Source organism: Drosophila arizonae, chromosome 2, assembly GCF_054131065.1.
Source record: "Drosophila arizonae isolate 15081-1271.41 chromosome 2, UAZ_ARI_1.0, whole genome shotgun sequence".
Lineage (NCBI taxonomy): Eukaryota > Metazoa > Arthropoda > Insecta > Diptera > Drosophilidae > Drosophila > Drosophila arizonae.
Genome location: NC_142922.1, coordinates 31,658,548 through 31,678,397, shown reverse-complemented (window position 1 = coordinate 31,678,397; position 19,850 = coordinate 31,658,548). Strand labels below are relative to the sequence as shown.

General features: G+C 36.2%; 2 protein-coding genes across 4 annotated transcripts; both read left to right on the top strand.

Moving 5' to 3' along the window:
* The first annotated feature begins 119 nt into the window (after window positions 1-119).
* Window positions 120-8,735, top strand: sqz (squeeze). 2 transcript variants are annotated; one of them, XM_089463062.1, is made up of 5 exons: window positions 120-286; window positions 358-464; window positions 1,100-1,320; window positions 5,112-5,744; window positions 6,659-8,735. In XM_089463062.1, exons 4-5 carry the CDS (start codon window positions 5,316-5,318, stop codon window positions 7,913-7,915), a joined length of 1,686 nt encoding a protein of 561 aa, XP_089319188.1. In that variant the 5' UTR covers window positions 120-286; window positions 358-464; window positions 1,100-1,320; window positions 5,112-5,315; the 3' UTR covers window positions 7,916-8,735. The 2 variants fall into 2 exon arrangements, with proteins under 2 accessions (XP_089319188.1, XP_017855733.2); XM_018000244.2 differs by lacking the exons at window positions 120-286; window positions 358-464 and having other exon boundaries at window positions 620-1,320.
* A 9,787-nt stretch (window positions 8,736-18,522) lies between these two features.
* Window positions 18,523-19,846, top strand: LOC108608726 (uncharacterized). Of its 2 annotated transcripts, XM_089469634.1 has the most exons (2): window positions 18,523-19,596; window positions 19,656-19,846. In XM_089469634.1, the coding sequence occupies exons 1-2, from the start codon at window positions 18,701-18,703 to the stop codon at window positions 19,669-19,671; spliced, it is 912 nt and encodes a 303-aa protein (XP_089325760.1). In that variant the 5' UTR covers window positions 18,523-18,700; the 3' UTR covers window positions 19,672-19,846. The 2 variants fall into 2 exon arrangements, with proteins under 2 accessions (XP_089325760.1, XP_017855738.1); XM_018000249.2 differs by having other exon boundaries at window positions 18,524-19,846.
* Window positions 19,847-19,850: the final 4 nt, after the last annotated feature.

Below are 19,850 nucleotides of genomic sequence, written 5' to 3'. Positions count from 1 at the left end.
ACAATGTTGCAAAGCGTTAAAACTATCGTACACATAAAATATCGATAGAATGGATGCACGGAGCGAATATTTAAACAGGCAAAACCTGAAATTTTAAGACTCAGCAAACTCTCCTTTAGTAAAAGCTCTAAACATAAATTAAATAGGATGGGAAATAATTCTCTATTATTATTTTAAAAGGGTTTGGGCTCGCCATCTCTGTTTAGATAAAAATAACATTTTAAGTGATTATTTTTTATTTAAAATTTAAAATAAATGTAGTGAATCATGTCCTTACTCGATAATGGTAACGTCCTTTACTTAATACTTTGAAGTTAATTTGAATTACCTTTCCCTGCGTATTCATACAAAATACAGGGTACTCAAAATGTTCATAGAAATAACAACCAATCAGAGTAAAACCGGAATAAACACAGAGAGAGAGTCGTAGAGAGTACAACAGAAAGACAAAGAGCGAAATAGTGGTGAGCAAAAAACACACATAAAAAACATAAACAAGCATTTTTTCAATGCGCGTGCAAGAGGGAGAGCGAACGAACCAACAGGCACACATAAGCACACACACACCCAGGTACTTACGCTCACAGCTGCTTTCCGATTGCAATGTCATGAAAAAAGTTGAGTGGTTTTTTCAGTCGAGTTTTTGCCACCGAGCCGAATGGTTCCTCTTATTCAGACTCGTCTTTTTTACGTTTTCCGTAGTGACTTGTTGTTCGCGTACGCTCAGCATGTAAATAACGAGGAGCGAAACGAAGCACAAACCATAAACGAAACGAATGTTGCATGCTGTAAATCGTGCGATCTCCCCTCATTCATCATTTATAATTAATCAAGGCGCCAAAATTAAGTCGCGCCAAATTTTGCAAAAAAAAGAGGGCAGCACAAGTGCAAACACACACGCTCAAGTGTGTGTTGGTGTGTGTATATATTTTTGGCGTGCGCGGCCATTTTTTTCCTTAGCTCTCAAGTCTGCATGTGTGTGCGTGTGCTTAGTGTACTCCAAATTCGTAAGAGAAAACGTAAAAAGTGCAAATAGACAAAATTAATAATAATAAATAAAAAGGAAAAATTAATGAGTATCTTCGGGTTGTTTACCTAGATAGGCAAACATCGTAACCAAACTATTGCTCCCTACGCACGCAACACGAAAGGTGAAAACGTAAAATCGCATAAAAGTTGTGAAAGGATAGCAGAAGGGAACGCGAATATTTTTCCCCACCCCCACTAATAGGTCAGTCTGAACACGTGCTTTTAATACGACAACATCAACAGAAACGCGCGCAAAAGAGAGAACACAATAACAACTGCCATTTCCAGTTGGTAAGTACTTCCAAATGTTTTTTTATTTTATTTTATTTTTTTTTGTTACTTTTCCGAGCAAAATAGCTGTTTTTATGTTTACAGTGCTTATATGATTACAATTTCTATGTTGATCAATTAAAATCCTCACAAATAATATATATCCAAATAATATAGCCTAAAGATATAAGATAATTTGAGATTAGAAAGCATTTATTCAAAATATTAAAAATGCGCTAAGCAAAACAAGTTCACAATTTGCAGTGCTCAACAAAAAATGTGTCATCAAAACATTTGCCAAATGCAAACGGAATTGTAATACTGTGCAACTACGGCTGCCAATATTTACCCACCCGCCCTGGTCATTGTTTGACTTCTTTTTGTGCCATTCATTCGGTGGCGGTTTGTGTGTCGTCTTTTTTTATCTCTGCTGTTTTTGCTCTCGCGTTCTTCTTTCTTTTTTTTTGCACATGTCACCCCCACCAACTGTTGTAGCCTTTTTTCGTTTATTTGCTTAGCAGTCCAAGCTTTTGTTCCGTTTTTTGCAGCTTGCTTCTGTCCGGCTCTTCATTTGTTTATGTTGCTAACTCGCTCGCGCGCTCTCACTCTCTCTGTTGCTCTCTTATGCTGTTCAGCTGCGGTCGCTGCTTGCGCTCAATTAATTTTCGTTGATTCGTTTTTTGTACACTGTGTGTGTGCGTGTGTATATGTGTATATGTACGTGTTTGCTTGAATGTTTTTTTGTGTGTGTTCGTTAAATTTTTTGTGTATACCTATTTTTTTTTTGTACATACATACATACATATGTATGCTTCTGAACAGCAACGTTGGCGTTAGCGTGCTTTGGGGCCGTCTGAGTGATTCCGTCTTCAGCTGTAGTCGCTGCATTGTATGGGTGTTTGATGTGTGTATGTTTATTTGTCTGAAGCCACTTTCAACAAATCGGAGTAGTAATAATCTACGGCAGTCTAATTTGAGTTTTAAGTTGTACTACTGATCCATCCACTGCAGGGTCAACAAGCGACTAAAGCATCCTGTGTGCCTTTTCCCTTAAGCCTTTGCCCTCTGCTCAACATCAACAGAAAAAAAAGCAGCTACAACAACAACCGGTTTTTTTGACCAGGCAGCTATAAAAATGTTTTAAGAAAAAACCAAAAGAAACACAAAAAATCTGCTTCTGACGTCAACTGCGCAGCAGCGGCAGCAACGACAACAAAACAGCTACGCACTGCGTCTGTGTGTCTGCCTGTATGTGTGTCACTCATTCTCCCACTCTTGTGCGGCGCTTAGCCGCTCCATCTCTTTCTTTTACTCTCTCGGACCGATTTAATAACTCAATTTGTTTTATTTCAATGCGGCGCGCGCCAATTCAGATGTTTTTCTTATTGATTTTTTTCTACAAATAATGAAAAAAGGAGAAAAAATACAAAAATGAGGGAAACACACGTAAAATTCGGCGGACAAACACCTGTGACAGCTTTTTGTTTACGAATTCTTGCTATTTGTTGTTGCTTTATGGGTCAATCAGAGTGGTTTAATTAAAGAGGAAGCTCATATAAATTTGTTTATATGTATATTGATGAATGCATTAGTATTTAAAAATGTAATTTGAAATGGATATAACTTTATTTTATTATTTATTTTATTTATCCCTTCCGTTGGCTTTGAATTTGCTTATGAATACAGGCACAACTATTTAAATACACATGTATGTATATATGTATGTAATTATGTATGTAACCAAATACTTGTCTTATATTCAACTTGTTCTTGTTGTATTCCCTACTTTTGTTTCATTGTTTGCAATTAGTAAATAAGTTCATCTTAAATTGAATTCTTACTTATAGTAAATAAAGAAAAGTAATATTTCCGACACCACGACTTTTCTTTGATATCACAAATATACGTCTATTATCTGAGCATTAGTGAATGAAAAATAAAATATACAATATCAATAAAAAGGAAGACAATCAAGCTCTTACAGAGGCTCCAACCGAAAAAGTTTATGGATTAATTACTCTGAGAACAAATGTTTTAAAATCGATGTGCATTAATTATATACATATGTGTATAAATAAATGCTTGGACTAAAATTTTTTAATTTTAGTGCTATATTATATTTTGTGAGCTGATCGTATAAATCGAAAATTCTTTTAAATATTACATATGTATGTATATTTGTATCCTTAAAAATTCATTTTACGTTAAATTCAAATTAAGGTAAAGCAATTTCAACCTACAATTTCTTTGATATGTACATATATTCTATATATCTAGTTATATGGTAAAAAATAGTATTTTGCCAAAATATTGCTATTTAATTTGGTATTGTTTTTACTTCTCGAATTTCAATTTTAAAATAATACAATATTCGTTTTACTACAAATGAAGAGAATATATAAATGGTAAAAAACTATATTTGATTTCTTTTACACCCAGCTTTAAATCGAACGCAGTTAGTGATATTAAATAGCTCACATTAATAATAATAATATGATTTAATATTTTTACTGCAAGAGAAATCAGTCTATTTAATCTCAACCATTGTTGGTTAGTTAAGTTATTAGATTTTACCCATTAACAATTCTTAAGCAAAATAATAATGGTATAATTTATAACTTGCATGCTATAAAATATTAAATATGATATTCAGATACATAAATTAATACACCATTATAATACACCATTATTTTATTATCAAATATCCTATTCCTTTATCTTTGATAAACGGTCAAAATTCTAAAGACAGCATACAGTATTCATGTTTTACTATCAATAAGAGAAAAAACTAAAATTTTTGCACTTATATAGTAATTATCTTTGATCTATAATCTTAGTTAAATGACCTAATGGGTTTTATGGTATATTTTCATGACCTATAGTTTACCTATGTATGCTTTTTCAGGGTGTTTTTTTATTCGATAGCTCCCGGCTAGAGCTTGCATAGTTATTTTGTTTTAGCATAATTTGAATTAGTCTTCTTTTGTTATTCTGCAATTCTTGAATGTATTCCAAATCAGATAAGTGCCTCTCGTCTATTCTTTATTTAGCATCTGCTTTGGGGAGCCTCATCTTTGTGGCAGATTACGAATTGCCCCATTTTCGCAAAGAGTTTTGCTCTGTGTTCTTCAGTTCTCGAGGTGATTGACACGTTCCACTGGCGCCCCTGACTCTTAGCTGGCCTCCCGGCTCTTTCCCAAAGAGTGCAAAAAATGGAGAATTTTATTTTCGTTGCTCTCGTTCACTGTAGAAAAGAGTATATAAGTTTTGCTATTCTTGGTTAACTTGTAAGAGATACTTGTTCTGGAGCCATGATAGATGTAATATAAAACAATCTTTCTTACAGATTTACTAAGAAATCAAGCATTTATTAATTCTGTTTAAGAAATGTCTAAGTCCTGAGCGGGTACTGTGTGGACAGATACGCCCGACCATAATATTTCAACTTGTTCTTTTTGCATTTTTCATATAAATGAAATGTTGTGTTGTCACATCGGATTTTTTGCTGTGCACAAGCGCCTTTTTTGTTTATCTTGTGTTTTTTTGGCATTGTTTTTTCAGTGCTTGGCTTGCAAAGTTTTGTTTTATTTATTGCACGTTTAATTCATAAACAATTAATTAATTCATGCACATTTATGTTAAATTTATGTACAAAAAGTCTCAAAAAAATTGCCAACTATTTGTAAAAGAAAAAATGAAGCAACGCGAAAGCCAAATGGAAAAATGGAAAAAGTAGTTTAACAGTTCTGTTGACTCTACAGAAATTTGCGACGGAAGCCTAAATAACAATTACAATATTTCTGTATTTTCAGCATAAAACCTGAACGACAAAAAAGAGTATAAGCCAAGAAGTTGTGTAAGCCGCGATTCGATTTCAGTTTAGTCGCAATCGTTGCCCGGCTCGGTTACGCTCTCTTTCTCTCCAATCTCCGCTGAAGCGCTCGCTTTGCAAAGGCCACAATCTGGACGCTCGCACGATCGCCTATCGACCGCTGAACCTAGGCGGGCAGCCGCTTATGGCTGCCGAACTGCCAACGTCGACGCCGAATGGCGCTGGTAGCGAGTATCACCTGCACCGATCCATCGACCAGCTGCGCACGCTCAGCCACCTCACCCAGCAGCAGCTGGTCCACGACTACAAGCCCTTCAACATCAACGAGTTCCGCCAGAACGTTGAGCGTTTGGACTACTCGCGCAAGAACGGGCTGGTGCAGCAGCAGCAAATATTGATTGACCAGCAGCAGCAGCAGCAGCAGCAGCAACAGCAACAGCAACAGCAACAGCAGCATCAGCAATCGCATCAGCATGATTCCGAGCAGCAGCAGCAGCAGCAGCAGCAACAACAACAGCAGCAGCTGCTCCATCAGCCGCAGCTAAAGGGCAACTACAGTGCTCCAAGCTCGCCGGCAACGCCTACTAAGCTCAGCGAACACCAGGAGCAAAAGGTGAGTGAAGCCAAGTTGATATTGATATTGGTATTAGGGATCAAATATATAATAATATTACATTTATAACTGTAATGTACAGTAACGATATTTTGCATGATTTCCGTAGGGACAATAATTTCAATATTATCTTTCGCCTCTAGTAATTCATAATAGATTTTGCAAAAGAGATCGACGTATAGCGATTTCGAATTACAATGTAAATGGAGTATTTTCAGTCTATTGGATTCAACCATCGACTAACTATGTTAGCCACTTGAGCATTGATACTCAGTAGAGTTAGGGCATAATACTTATAGGAAATATGAACGATGTTTAGCTGTGAGGAAAGAAAGACGTTTGTCTGACTGACTGAAAATGGAAAATACTACGTTAAATGAATTATTTCCAATGAACAATTAATTTCAAAATAAATTAAAGCAATATATTTAATTTTCTATTAATTACTGCAGTTCTGTATTCTCAAGAGATGGAAAAATCGTTTGTTTTAGTCAAATTTATAAAAGTTGGAATCTTTAAAGCCAATTCAATTATGCATTTAATAGGATCTTGTCAATAGGAATCTATAATAAGGAAAAAAATGTTGAATTTTTTTAGACTTATAATTTATTTATAATATGTTAAAATCATTTTTCATTTTAAATGTCTACAAACTTATTAATGGTTTATAATTAATGCAGAATTATTTTCCTTTTCTTTTATTCATAATTACTTATTGATTAGATTTGGTATTGTTGATTGCTAAATTTTCATTATTACAATTTTGATTATGGAAGTATAAATATTGAAAAACCATTTAAATGATGTAAATATTTGTCATCAATATTCATCTCTACGAGTGAAATTTGTTTAAATTTTTCATTGACACTACAGTATTCAATAAAACAAAATTGTTTCTTTTTCCCGAATTGCAGTACGATCCGAGTCGTCCGCCCTCTCGGCAGCAAGGTGGCAGCAATGGCAGCAACGGCTCATCGCCCGAGGATCAGCGCCAGGGCGGGGAGCAGACGAAGCCGTACAAGTGCGCCTCGTGCAGTAAATCCTTCGCCAACTCATCCTATTTGTCGCAGCACACGCGCATCCATCTGGGCATCAAGCCCTACCGCTGCGAGATCTGCCAGCGCAAGTTCACGCAGCTGTCGCACCTGCAGCAGCACATACGCACGCATACGGGCGACAAGCCGTACAAATGCCGGCACACTGGCTGCCCGAAGGCCTTCTCGCAGCTCTCGAATCTGCAGTCGCATTCGCGCTGCCATCAGACGGACAAGCCGTTCAAATGCAACTCGTGCTACAAGTGCTTCGGCGACGAGGTGACGCTGCTCGAGCACATACCCAAGCACAAGGACTCGAAGCATCTGAAGACGCACATTTGCCAGCTGTGCGGCAAGTCCTACACGCAGGAGACCTATCTGCAGAAGCATCTGCAAAAGCACGCCGAGAAGGCCGAGAAGCAGCAGCAGCGGCACACGACGCCGGCCGCCAATCTACAGCAGCATGTGCCAGCGGGCGGCATTGGGCTGAATCTGCAGAGGCAGGCGATGAACGACGCTAATGCCGCGTATTGGGCCAAAATGGGCGTTGATAGCGCCGCCGCCACGCTGGCCGAGGCCATACAGCAGCAGCTGCCGCAAGCCAATGGCAGTTCGTATGCCAACTTTGCGACACTTCAGCATCAGCAGCAGCAACAACAGCAGCAGCAGCAGGAACTGCTGCAGCAGCATCATCAACGCCTGGCCAATAGCGGCGGGGATACGCCAGGGCACTCGCAAAGCCCGCATGACGAGGCTGGCGAGGATCTGGTGCTGCGCCAGAGCACGCCTCAGCATCATATGCAACAGCAGCAACAGCAGCAGCATCCACAGCAGCAGCAGCAACATGCGACGCACGCTCATTCCCCTGGACCAGGCACCTCGGCCTTCACGCCGCTGAGCGCCACCGTCGCACCACCGCCCTCGCATCTGCAGCAGCATCGAGCGCCGCCCGCAGCCACTGCCGCCTACCTGTATCAGCAGAACGCAGCCGCTGCTGCTGCCGCCGCCGCCTTTCCTACGCAGCTAATCTCGCTGCATCAGATACGAAACTATGCGCATCAGCCGAGCACCGGAATTTTGGCCAGCGACCATTTGGCTCTGGGTCTCAGCACCGTGGCCAAGGAAAAGGCCCAATAGTATCGGGCGACCGGCCACAAACGGCAGCCGAAAGAGCAGCAGCTACGATGACAGCGAAAGCAGCTTAAGTTAAGTTAGGGTTAAGTTAGGCTTAGCTTGGGCTGATTCAGAGGGAGGGACAGCTGTCGATGCCTGGTTTCCTCTATGCGTCTCTGATGAGGCTGCACAGCACGACTAAAAAAATACAGGCGTCAACTGTGCTGCCCCATCGTAGACATAAACAGATTTAGTAACTCCACACTGCCTCAAGAATACAAATATACCTATCAATGTGACAGATGCATACAGCAAACCAGGCTTTGACAGCTGTAGACCGCAAGGAAACTACTTGAAGGTTATTTTTAAAGCAAACTCAGGTTTTTCACTTAGCTTCTAGAACACACTATATATACATAATTGAACTATAAGCAATATTTACAAGCAAGATTGAGGAAACGAGATCACAAAACTCTATTCAACTCGAAATTTCTATTGTTTCCAGTTGCAAACAGTTTTTTGTCCATGATAGAGATAGTCCGTAAGCCTGTACAACAACAACCTATAATATATAGAGTAGATCATAGGTGCCGTACAAAGTACTGCGATAGTTATACATCCACGAGTGTACATATTATAACTAATTATAATGTGCTGTACAAGTCAACGTATCAACGGAGTTATACAATCAACAATTTGTCTGTATAAATCTAGAGTTAACCAAACTACGTCTAGGATCTATTTTATATTTAATCATACATGTAAGCGCAAAATGAACTTGATTTTAAAAGCAAATGATGTAAAAAGATTAATGAATAAAAACTGAGAAATATTTATAAAAGCATATGAATTTATGGAGTCTACATCGATTTTATTGTAATTTGAAGGTCCGGCAACCGCAGCGAGGATCAAAGGATGCAATGATGCAGAAGCAAATGCACATAATCCGCTTACGTTGCTTCGGGAGAAGAGAGCAGAAATCTCACAAGAGATTTACGTTCTCAGATGTTTAGCATTTCGCGTCCTTCCATATCTTCATATTACCCTCAACAGCAAAGAAATTGAAATTGAGAAACAGCTGCTGCTACCGCCGATTGACGTCGCATTTCGAAGATTAATGATAGCATTGCTCGAGCGGAGCTCAAATTTGAATATATGGGCATTCATTGAATCGCTGCTTTGAGCTAAATTTAGATATTACAATATTGGCTCTAACATTGAAACGGATGTGCGAAATGCCAATACATCCAATCTTTAATTAAGCAGAACTGCAGATATTTTGTTTTTTTGTTTTATGTTCCACAATTTAGTGTTTTTATTAAATCCTCACATCTGAAATTAGTTTGGAAAAGTATTATTGCTTTTATAAGTGATGTACATTCCTATATATCATATATGTATTATAAGATAATTTGCTCGATGCTACTAAATACAATTTACATTCCTATTCAAATATATATCCATATATGTATATATATATATAAGAAAATAAAAATCGTATGAAAATATGTATATGGGATTTGTGAGTGTATTCAGCTTTCAATATGAAAAGACTTAATAAATTTCTTACAATTCTGGTTTTTTCTTCCCCAATAACAACATTCTGCTTTTAGGGAACTACCGAACACATCACGAATTTCAACTTATGGCTACAAGTGCTCACTCGAAAAACGAGTACATCGAAGGTTCTCCTAACGTAGCTTAAAGATTTGTATGATTTTGCTCATTTCGCATTGCTGGTGCTTATGGAGAAAAAAGAAAGGAACTATATTTGAGAAATGTGTGAAATGATAGAACAAATGTATGATATGCATTATTCTTCTTTTATTATATATACATATATATTTCATAAGTTAAATCTAAAAACAAGGAGAAAATTGAGATGACTGCATAATACCAATCCTGATCCAATAACAACGAAATATATGTAATATCAATGTGCATTCCTACAGAGATTAGAAAACACCAGCTCCTCATATGTGTTTTAAAGTACTGAATTCTGATGCATACTTACTCACATTTGATACTCTCCATCCCTCGACATTCAGACATAAAAAAAAAACATCTTCTCTTGCGCAATTCTCGCAGTCGTCCGCAGTTCAAAGGTCATAGTCTCATTTTATATCTATTCTTTCATCTAGGCCACATCAGCTACACTCACATCTTTTATAATATCGAACATATAAAGTTTTCTTTTTATATCTTTGTGAACTGTTGGTTTCTTCTTAAAATGAAATCCAAAATAAATGAGTAAAAGTCTTCAAACAAATAAAAACAAGTTCTTCACTTAATGAAAACAAAAATTTTTTTCCAATCTTTCTTTAATCTTTGTTAAGTAAGGGAATCAAATAAATTAGAAATTAAATCTTGACATTTACGCCTGTAAAACTGTGGAAGATAACTAAACGGTGTATCTAAAAAGTATTTAGTTTTCATATATGTAAACGAAAAGCTCATAGAGAATGATTGGTTTTATCATCACAGATATAATAACGAATATATGTACACCATAACCAAAATTCAATTAGCTTTATTGATTTACGTGTATATACATATTTTTATATATGTGCATATGTAAGATAAGTAAGCAAATAAAAAGGCAATAAATCTGAAGCAACTAGAGCTATTTTGAAAGGTAGCCTGAAGCTTCATACCGAATCCTCAAGTATCGATTCTCAAATTGGATATTTATTTATGTAAATAAAAAACCAGTTTGATGAACAACTTAATGGAATAAATAAAGTCCATTTTAACTACATAGATGATACATTTAAATTGTAGATATGAAATTAAAACATGTTGAAAACATAATATATGTAAATATAAAACTTTGCACAAAAATAGAAACTAAATGAAAAAAAATAAGAGTACATCTTAAATCAATTTCATAACAAATTTTTTGAGCCTAAGCTTAAGCCTAGGCTCAGAAACCAGCAGAAATTGAAAAGATGCGAAAACCAGTTTTAGAACTTAACAGGTGTTTCACTCAAACGGTGTGGAATATACATAAAAATAAAAGTAAACATAGGCAAATAAAAGCAAGAAATAAATACAAAAAAGCAATAAATTAAATGAAATAAACTATGTTTATGGGCGCATAAAGATAAGTGTCTTTCGCGAGCTCGTTGAAATCGGATAAATAGCGAAACGTGATAGAGAGAGATAGCGATAGGGATGGAGTGCGCCCACAAGAAGTCAATGAGAGGCCATCAAAGGGTTGTGCCAATTGTCTGTTTGGCGTAAACAAAGCGCATTTAGGGATATTTGTTAAGCATTTGGGCACGAGTGTGATCCTTTATACTTTACTTTGTGTTTTATATTTTTCGGAATAGGAAAAGCCAGCCCTTCTGCGAGGATTGCCGACAATAAACCAACAAATCATCGCTAAACCCGTCAGAGATCGGCACCCAAAAGAGCGAACGAGACAGAATTGGCAACACACCACAAAACAGAAAAGAAAAGAAAAAAGAAAAAATTGAGAAAAAGCAACCGAAACAAAGATCTCTTGACAATGGCAATACATCGATCTATAATCGATCATTTGGCAGATTGTGCGAATGCTGAAAAGAAGAAAGGGAAATTTGCCAATTGTTGGTGCAACCCCGATATGTCTCTCGCTCACACTCTCTCTCTCTCTCTGTCTCCCTCCTTCTCGCTCTAGCTGTGTGGCTGATGTGCGATCTCTTTATATCGAGGGCGCTACGCAATGTTTGCCAATAATTTAATTGATAAATGATTTGAAATTTTGTCGTATGTTTTTTTTTTTTTTTTGCCAACTCGCGATCGCATCGATCATAAACGCAACGAAGCATTCAACTTTGGGACTAGTCATTGATTAGCATATCAATATACATTATTATAGATGCTCTAATGATCAAGGGATTGTTGGGCTCTGTATCTGCTATCTGCCATATCTCAAGCAAATGCCTTTTGTTTGCCTGATCTTTCCGATTCTGGGGTGCTGAAATCATCACGAGGCTTTTCCTTTTGGCTGCATCATCACGGCCTTTGTTATGTTAACTATGAGAAAAACGCTGGCTGAGGATCTCTGATGCCACAGGATTTCTTCACTGCTCACTGTCAATTCTTTTTTTTAGCCTGTCCCGCTTGGCTTTGATCGATATGATAATTAGAATGCAATGCCTGAGGTCAAAAATGAGTTGATAAAAAAAGAGTGGCATCTGCCAAGACAGCATACAGAAAAAAATGGAGGTACATTACTTAGAAAACTAAACGGAGTAGATATCTATTGAAATAGAATATTGAATAGATCTAAAATATGATATGAAATATAAAAAGACTAGTAATATAATATAAAATGTTGAAGTAAGTCAATAAACAATGTTTTGCATATATGCTAGTTGGGATAAAATAAGATTAAAAAGTTATTATTTTACTTATTTTTTTTATTAGAATATAGATTGAATATAGGAGGAGATATCAGAATTATTAACCATTAAACAAAACAATTGTAAAAAACGCTATTTTTACTTATTACTCGCTTTTCTTACGTATTAAAATAAATAAAGTAGAAAACCAAAAAAAACTACTATTATATATGAACAGCTTTCAAAAAATTATAGCAGAATTTATTTCGAAAAACTAGTTGAGTAATGCTAATAGGCGAATTATAAATAACTGTAAAATAAAATGCAAGGAGATGCACTGAAATCCAATAAATTACTATTCCCATCCGTTCTTGATCTGTGCGTTTTACAAGTTTAGATTCTCTAGCTGGGATCCTTATGTATTGCAGTGTATCCCCTTAGCCAGAGGCATTATGCAAATGTGAATTGTTCCGATTTGAATATTGTGTGTGTGTGATTTCAATGGCAAGAGATAATTTGATGCTGCAGAAAGGCGGCATCAATGCCATCAATAGATTTATGGTTTCTAAACTCCAGACATAATCAAAACACACACACGAAATTGCTTACACAGAGTAACGGAATGGTTCTGCTCTGGGGGTACTCAGGGGTCGTACAACCCTCAGAATTGAGTCGAGTTTAGCATAAGAAAAGGACCTCGAGGATCTCGCTGCTCGAGTCTGTGCGTGTGAAGCCGGCTTGTGCGGGCAAAATGTAACCCTAGCATTTAGTCGCCATTCAGCGATTCTTTGGATAAACTATTTATGAAATTATTACACAATGCGCACAATATATTGAGTGGGGTGCTGCGATTAGCCCAGTTCGGTGCGCTGCAGACAGTTCGAATAGAAAGGCAAAAGAGGAGAGGTGTGTATGTTTTTCCCATAACTTCTTGTTGGCTGTGTGCGCCTTTTTGTTGCCATTCACCGATTCGTATTCCTATTCTCTACCAACTCTCGTTCTTTTTTTTTTTTTTGCATATATTGGTTTCGCTATCATCTTTGTTCTCCAACATATTTGTATCTCTGCCATTCAACTCATTGTTGGATTCTAATAAGGTGCGATATTGTGAAATTTGATGCGATTTTTGTCTATTATTAAATCTGGAACCCCTATTTTTTGCACACTTCTGTCTGCCCCGGTTGCACCTTATACAATGGGTTTAATTGCTGAGGTTTTTTGTGGTCTATGGCGATGTGTGCATGGCGTTTCCTTTGTATTCATTGTGATTGGGCCACTGATTAGCAATCGGATTGATATGTTATTGGTGTCTATCAATGTCAGATTGCGAAATTTATGGACTTTTAATAAGATGTTTTATCGAGATTTGCATTGATTGGAAAAGGTTCTCGATGATTTTAGACGAATATCCAATAGAGTCAAATGCAAACTGAAATTTAAAGACTACAAAGCGAAATAATTCTATATAGAATGTTAACAAATCTTTAGCTTGAATTTATTGTTACGGATACCCAGAAACTAAATCTGTGGATGGAACTGCCCGGAGCAATATATCCAGGCCAGATGAGCAAGAGAATTATTCTCTAAAGCTTTGTCATCATCTATAAAAACGAAATATTTCTTATCTTTAAATATTAGGTATTCAGATACACAGAAATACAGATACAGATACAGATACAGATACAGATACAGATACAGATACAGATACAGATACATATACAGATACAGATACAGATACAGATACAGATACAGATACAGATACAGATACAGATACAGATACAGATAGTTACAATTATTAAAAGTAAATGAGGACTAAATCGGTCGTGATATTGTTAATATCATTTTGAATTGGTTTTCCTAATTCTTCTGCATTTAAGAAAACAAGTAACAAATCTTTCCATTAAGCAATTTAAAAAAAATTTTTTTTTGTTAATTGAAATTTATTTTTTTCTGGTTGAAAAATAAATACAATGCCTGTGACATCAAAGGTTTGAGTAAAAGGTTTTTAATTGTTTGTTGTTGATCTGAGAGTTATTCAAGTTATTTTCTCGCAATTCGTTCTTTTTTGCATTTCACCATCAACTATACAAATATTTGGAAAACTGGAAGAAAAAATCCTCATCGGGTTTTTCGACAACAATTTTTTGGATATACATAAATCGCATTGAGTCGCACGTGTTTAACAAACTGCGCAGTTTGTTATCCTCCGTGAAAGCAAACCAAAATGACGCACTGACGTAAATTTAATTACCATTTTCATGCTACAAAAAAAGCTGAAATTATAAAAAAATAAAATATTTTTTTTACTGTAGAAAGGTAAAAAAAAGTGAACAAAAAATACCCGTTAAGCTATAACCTTACAGTAACGAATTAACAATACTCATTGGAAGTGCTAGCAAAAAAAACTTGTCACACAGCATTTTAACATATTTTCGAAGGGTCTCCTGCTCAAGCATAAAAAAATAAAATGAAAAGTAAAAAAACGAGACCCAATTATACACGACTTTTTCTATAGTCAAGCATAAAAAATGCAGCCTTAAAAAAATGGGTTAAAAAATTGACGAGCTGTATAAAAAGGCGCGCATGCAGCAAGGATGCGCTTGCAGGCTGATGATTTTTTTTTGTTTGTTGCGAGGACAAGAAAAAAACATAGAGCTATCCAAAAAAGTATGCAATGCAGGCTCATTTGAATATTGGGCGCTAGAAATGTTCTCACGATTTTTTGTGCTTACTTTGTTTTTTTTTTTTTTCTACTAAGAGACTACCCACAGGCCTCAAGGATAATAGAAGAGCGCACAAGGAAGACAGCTCGTATAAAAAATAAGAATCCGGATTTTTTTGCCTCATTTCCATGGCACTCCTTAAGAAGCAGCTCGGCAAAGGGTGAACACGCACAAAGGGATAAAAAAAAGCGCTCTTAATTTATGCACAACACGTTCGCGGATCGGACAAAGGGTTGAACGCGTGATCCTTGCACAGGATATCTGTGTGCAGCCCATCCGTCGCATTTGCATATTTGATCAAGTCCTTTTATCAAGGGTGCGGGCCCAGCCCAGGGTCAGCATCATTTTTCATTTCTTCTACTATAAATAAAAAAGAAAAAAAAAAAAAAAAATAGAAAAATACGCAAATTATTCAAAAATGTTCCTAACGCGCAGCGAGTTGAATCTGAGTTCAGTTCATGCCAGATTTGTACATTAATAAACTTAATCGAATCGTTTTCCTTCAAAAAATAATTAGTTTAAGTTCTTAGTAGATCGCTCTCCTCCTCTCTATTTCTGCTAGGCTCGGCTTTTGTTTGCTTTCGTAGGTAGACAAGTCATGCAAATGGAAGCAAGGATCTACCCTGTGTAGATCTGAGTCTCCTCTTTATTTTTGACAACATCTTGGGTCTCCTATTTGCTATCTATTTTGCATATTCGGGTCTTCCTGACGTCTTGTGTGTCGCTTTGTAAAAGTTTTAAATCAATATTTGCTCATTAGTCATGTTCAATAATTCTAATTATTCTAATTTATTTCTAAAGGACATTCTTTGAACTTTCCAATGAAGAACAGCTGCCGTTTGTTAACTTCGGCTGAGAATCTATCGAATCTTTGAAAAATTATTGCTAGCATCAGAATAGACTTTGAAATTAAAAGTAAATAAATTAAACATTTATAATTAAATAATAAATTATAATAATTGTAACCCTAGATTAAAGCTGTCACTACACATAAAAAGCTGAATGCTAATGTAAAAGTAACTAAATTTGTCAAAAATGAAATACGAAAAAAATTAAGTTCAGTTCCATTGTAATATTCTATTCTTACTAGGCAACAATAGTAATAGCCGACGGCTTTTAAAAATATTCCACGTCCCGAACTTGCCAAGTAAATATATAGCTATATGAATTGAGTTAACTGGAACTTAAGGCATCAAGCTGTCGGATCATAATAAAAAAAAATTTTCCTATTGTTGATATTGATATTAAAATTCTTCACGACAGACAGAAATTTACCGATCCAAATCAACAAACTTAAAAGTTCACTGTTCTTGCTTTTATTGCTGCAAAACTGCAACAGTTTGCAGCAGTTTCATTTTCAATTGCAAGAATTGAAAGATTTGTTAATCTACTTGGACTTATGGTTGATCTCAAGTTAGTCTTAATTCATTTGAGTTTGCTGAATGATCTTTCACAGGAAACAACATCAGCTGTCGCTGATGAGCTGCAAGATTCTTGTCCCAATGACGAAATATATAACAGCCTTTGTTTTAGCGAGAATCCTATTTCCTATTCGTTATTCTTCGCTGTTTAGTAAAATTAGGACGTCTTGAATATTGTTGAAAAAAATCATCTGGATAAAATTCTGCAAGCTTTTGGCATTTTTCTTGTATTATATTTTGAGAAGATATGTTTGTATGATTTATTTTTTCAAAGTCACAAACGAAACGAAAAAGTTCTTGGAGCTTATTCAAATTTGTATAACGTGTAGATATTTCTATTGAAAGTTTATCAAAAATTGCAATCAAAGCTCGTCGCATTTCTTCTGTTGAATTCATATTCTGCATTTTTCGAATAGTCTTTATAGAATAACACCGCTCACCACTGAATATCTAATTGTTTTAGCGTCTCAGTTCGAAATTTGTGATTTGACCCACGCGTATTGTTTTAAAATTTTTAATTATGAGAAGCAGACATGGCTATAGATAGTCACTTTAGCTTAACAGTTGTTTGCAGATCATTTAAGATTGTCTTCATTGATTTGGGCTTCTTATCTTTCTTTTACTCAAAATTGCTGATTGGTAACTTTTGCTAAAAAGGCAGCTTAATGATATTAATTATAGCCTGCTATAATCTTTTAGAAATTATTTAACGGTTTTGCAAACGCTTTCGAATTGTTTTTATACTCTTTTTTCAGGCATGTGCAGACATTCCACAGTCGTCGCACAAAATCAATCAAGCTCGGTGACATCCAGAGATAACAATATATACAAAAAAAAAAAAAAAAAAAAAACATCAAATTCTATAAAATTAATTAGCAAACGTTAAATAAATTATGCAAAAATTATACAAAATTATGCGAAAAAATTGGCAAAATAAAAGCGAATAAACAATTTAATAATAAGAATGCAAAAATAGCCAAAACTTGCGAATCAAAAACCATTTTGCTAATTCAAATTAATTAATTTACTTAATTACAGAGCCGGCTTAATAGCTGCCAATAGATCTGACTGACCTCACATAAAACTGGTTAACTTGTGCCAAAATTAATTTTTGACGGGTTCATTTGCGATCAAAGACAGGCGGAGAGAAGAGCGTTGCAATGGGTAAAAATAAAGTTGAGCTTGTAAACAAAATGAGCAATCGACAGCTCAAATCATGTTAGCATAAGAAAAAAAAAAAAAAAAACAAAATGTAAGAAAGAAACCCGAAAATAATATACTCTGCATAAAATTTATTGCAATAGAATCGAAATTTAATCAGAAATCTGTAATTTATGGGTTGTGGATAGCATTTATTTGGAATTATATAGTAAAATAGTTCGACTTAGAGGATCAAGGCAAAGGAAAATTTTAAAGACTAACTTAATTAAGTGGCCAACTGACTGAGAGAGAAAAGATCACTGGACAGCAAGTCAGGTAAAATATAGCACCAATACACGACAGCTCTTAAAAGATATGCCCCTACATGCAAATCATTTTTGAAACATGGACTGGCTGGAAGAGAAAGTCATTAAATGATGACGATAGGGTATTTCGTATTATGGTGATTTTACTCGCAGAATGGCTTTAATATAAAAATGGTTTAGGTGTGCATATCATCTACATTATTAATATTTGAATGTATAGACTGTTTTGTTTTTTTCACATGCTTCATAAGCAAACTAAGATACCCACGTTAGGAGCAGTGAAAATAATAATAAAATAAAATAAATGATTGATTGAATGTCGGCTGATGTCAGCTAGAAGAAGAGACAGAGGAGCCAGAAGAAGGGGGACTGAAGCTATTAAAAAAGGTGTTCGCTAGATGGTTATACTTGTATTCTGCTTTCAAAATATTTACTGATTTAACTATATAAAAAATAAGTGCCGATATCGGGTCAAACCAGTTTGAATATTAAATAAAATATGAATATGAAACCGTATATATTTATATAACGTATAATTATTATTTTGTTACTAAATATTCTATTCTTTCTATAAATGACCGATTTGCAATGGATCTATCTCTTCAAGTGCTTGAAACGAACTGATTCTGACAGAAATCTTGGGATATTTTGATGATTTTTTTTCTATATTTAAAGTCGACTTTCATTTATAAATCAACTCTGAAAGTTAAGAGTTAATATACCACATAGTTCATATCACAATACATCATATATCACATACTTTTAAAATACTTCAATTCAAATCACGGATGAAAATCATTTGATATTTTAAATACGAAATAAATCAAATATATTTTATGTAGTATTTAAGAAAAATAAGTGAGAAGAGAAAATGCTGGACGGCTGTGGCGATGAGTTGCCCAATCCCCATAAGAATTGCTTGAGGGAGATGTTGAACACGCTCATCTGCAGCGATCAGGATGTGAAGCGTTTGAACACGGAGTTGAGGAACTTGCAGACCGAGCTGAACGAGGAGTTGCGAAAGATTGAGAAGGAAAATGCAACGTGCGAGGATGTTAAGAAGAAGATGATGGAGAAAACAGTTAAGCCTCGACTATGTGAGCCTGACGAGGAGCAAGCGGAGCTCACCAAGCGGCTCATCAATCTGGATGAGGTGAAGCATTTCTATTCCAAGCGCTCGGAGGAGATACGCAAACGCCGAGACAACATCATCATGTATGCCAGGCAATGTATGCAGGCCTACAACGAGGAGAAGTGCAAGTTCAAGGCCTTCCACGAGAACACGGTGGATTACATAAAACGCACGGCCACCTTGTCGCAGGACCGGGCGGTTGTGCTGCGCTGCGAGCGGGATGTTTGCGAGATGCACAAACGGTTCGTGAAGGAGGTGGCAAACCTAAAGCACTGCGAGACTCAGCTGCAGCCTTTCTTTAAACTCTTGAAGGAATCCGATCCGAATGTCTACTGCGAGTGCTGCTGCCTCAAGGACTACGATTGGCTGCCGCAGGGCAAGAATATGGAGGCAGTCGATGCCGCCGCCAAGGAGCTGAAGGAGAAGATGGGCAAGACCTTGGTGAGCGCCTTTGCTCAGCTGCACATCCACATGCCTCAGGACATGTACGGCTTCATAGCAGGCTACCTGATGAATGTGGAGCGCAACGAGCATGAGGTGAAGGAAAAGCTCGATCTCTTCCAGGACCATGAGGAGTGCCAGGTTAAGGAGCTTCCCGATCCCACCTATCGCTGCGACAACGAGTGCCCCAAGCAGTAAATTTTAATTGAAATTAATTTGTTCAAATCGGAAATACTGAATGACTCATTTATAGCTGTCTTAATAACTAATTCTTTAGAGAATACCGAATACCGAAATATATAATAAAAGAGCCTGTCCGAAGTTTTATGGAAAAAGAATTACTAGTTTAATGGCTTCAATCGGAAACAAAAAGAATGTGTAATAAATTGAATCGATCAAAACATATAAAGAAAACAGAAAATAAATGAAGACCTAAAATTTCTACTAT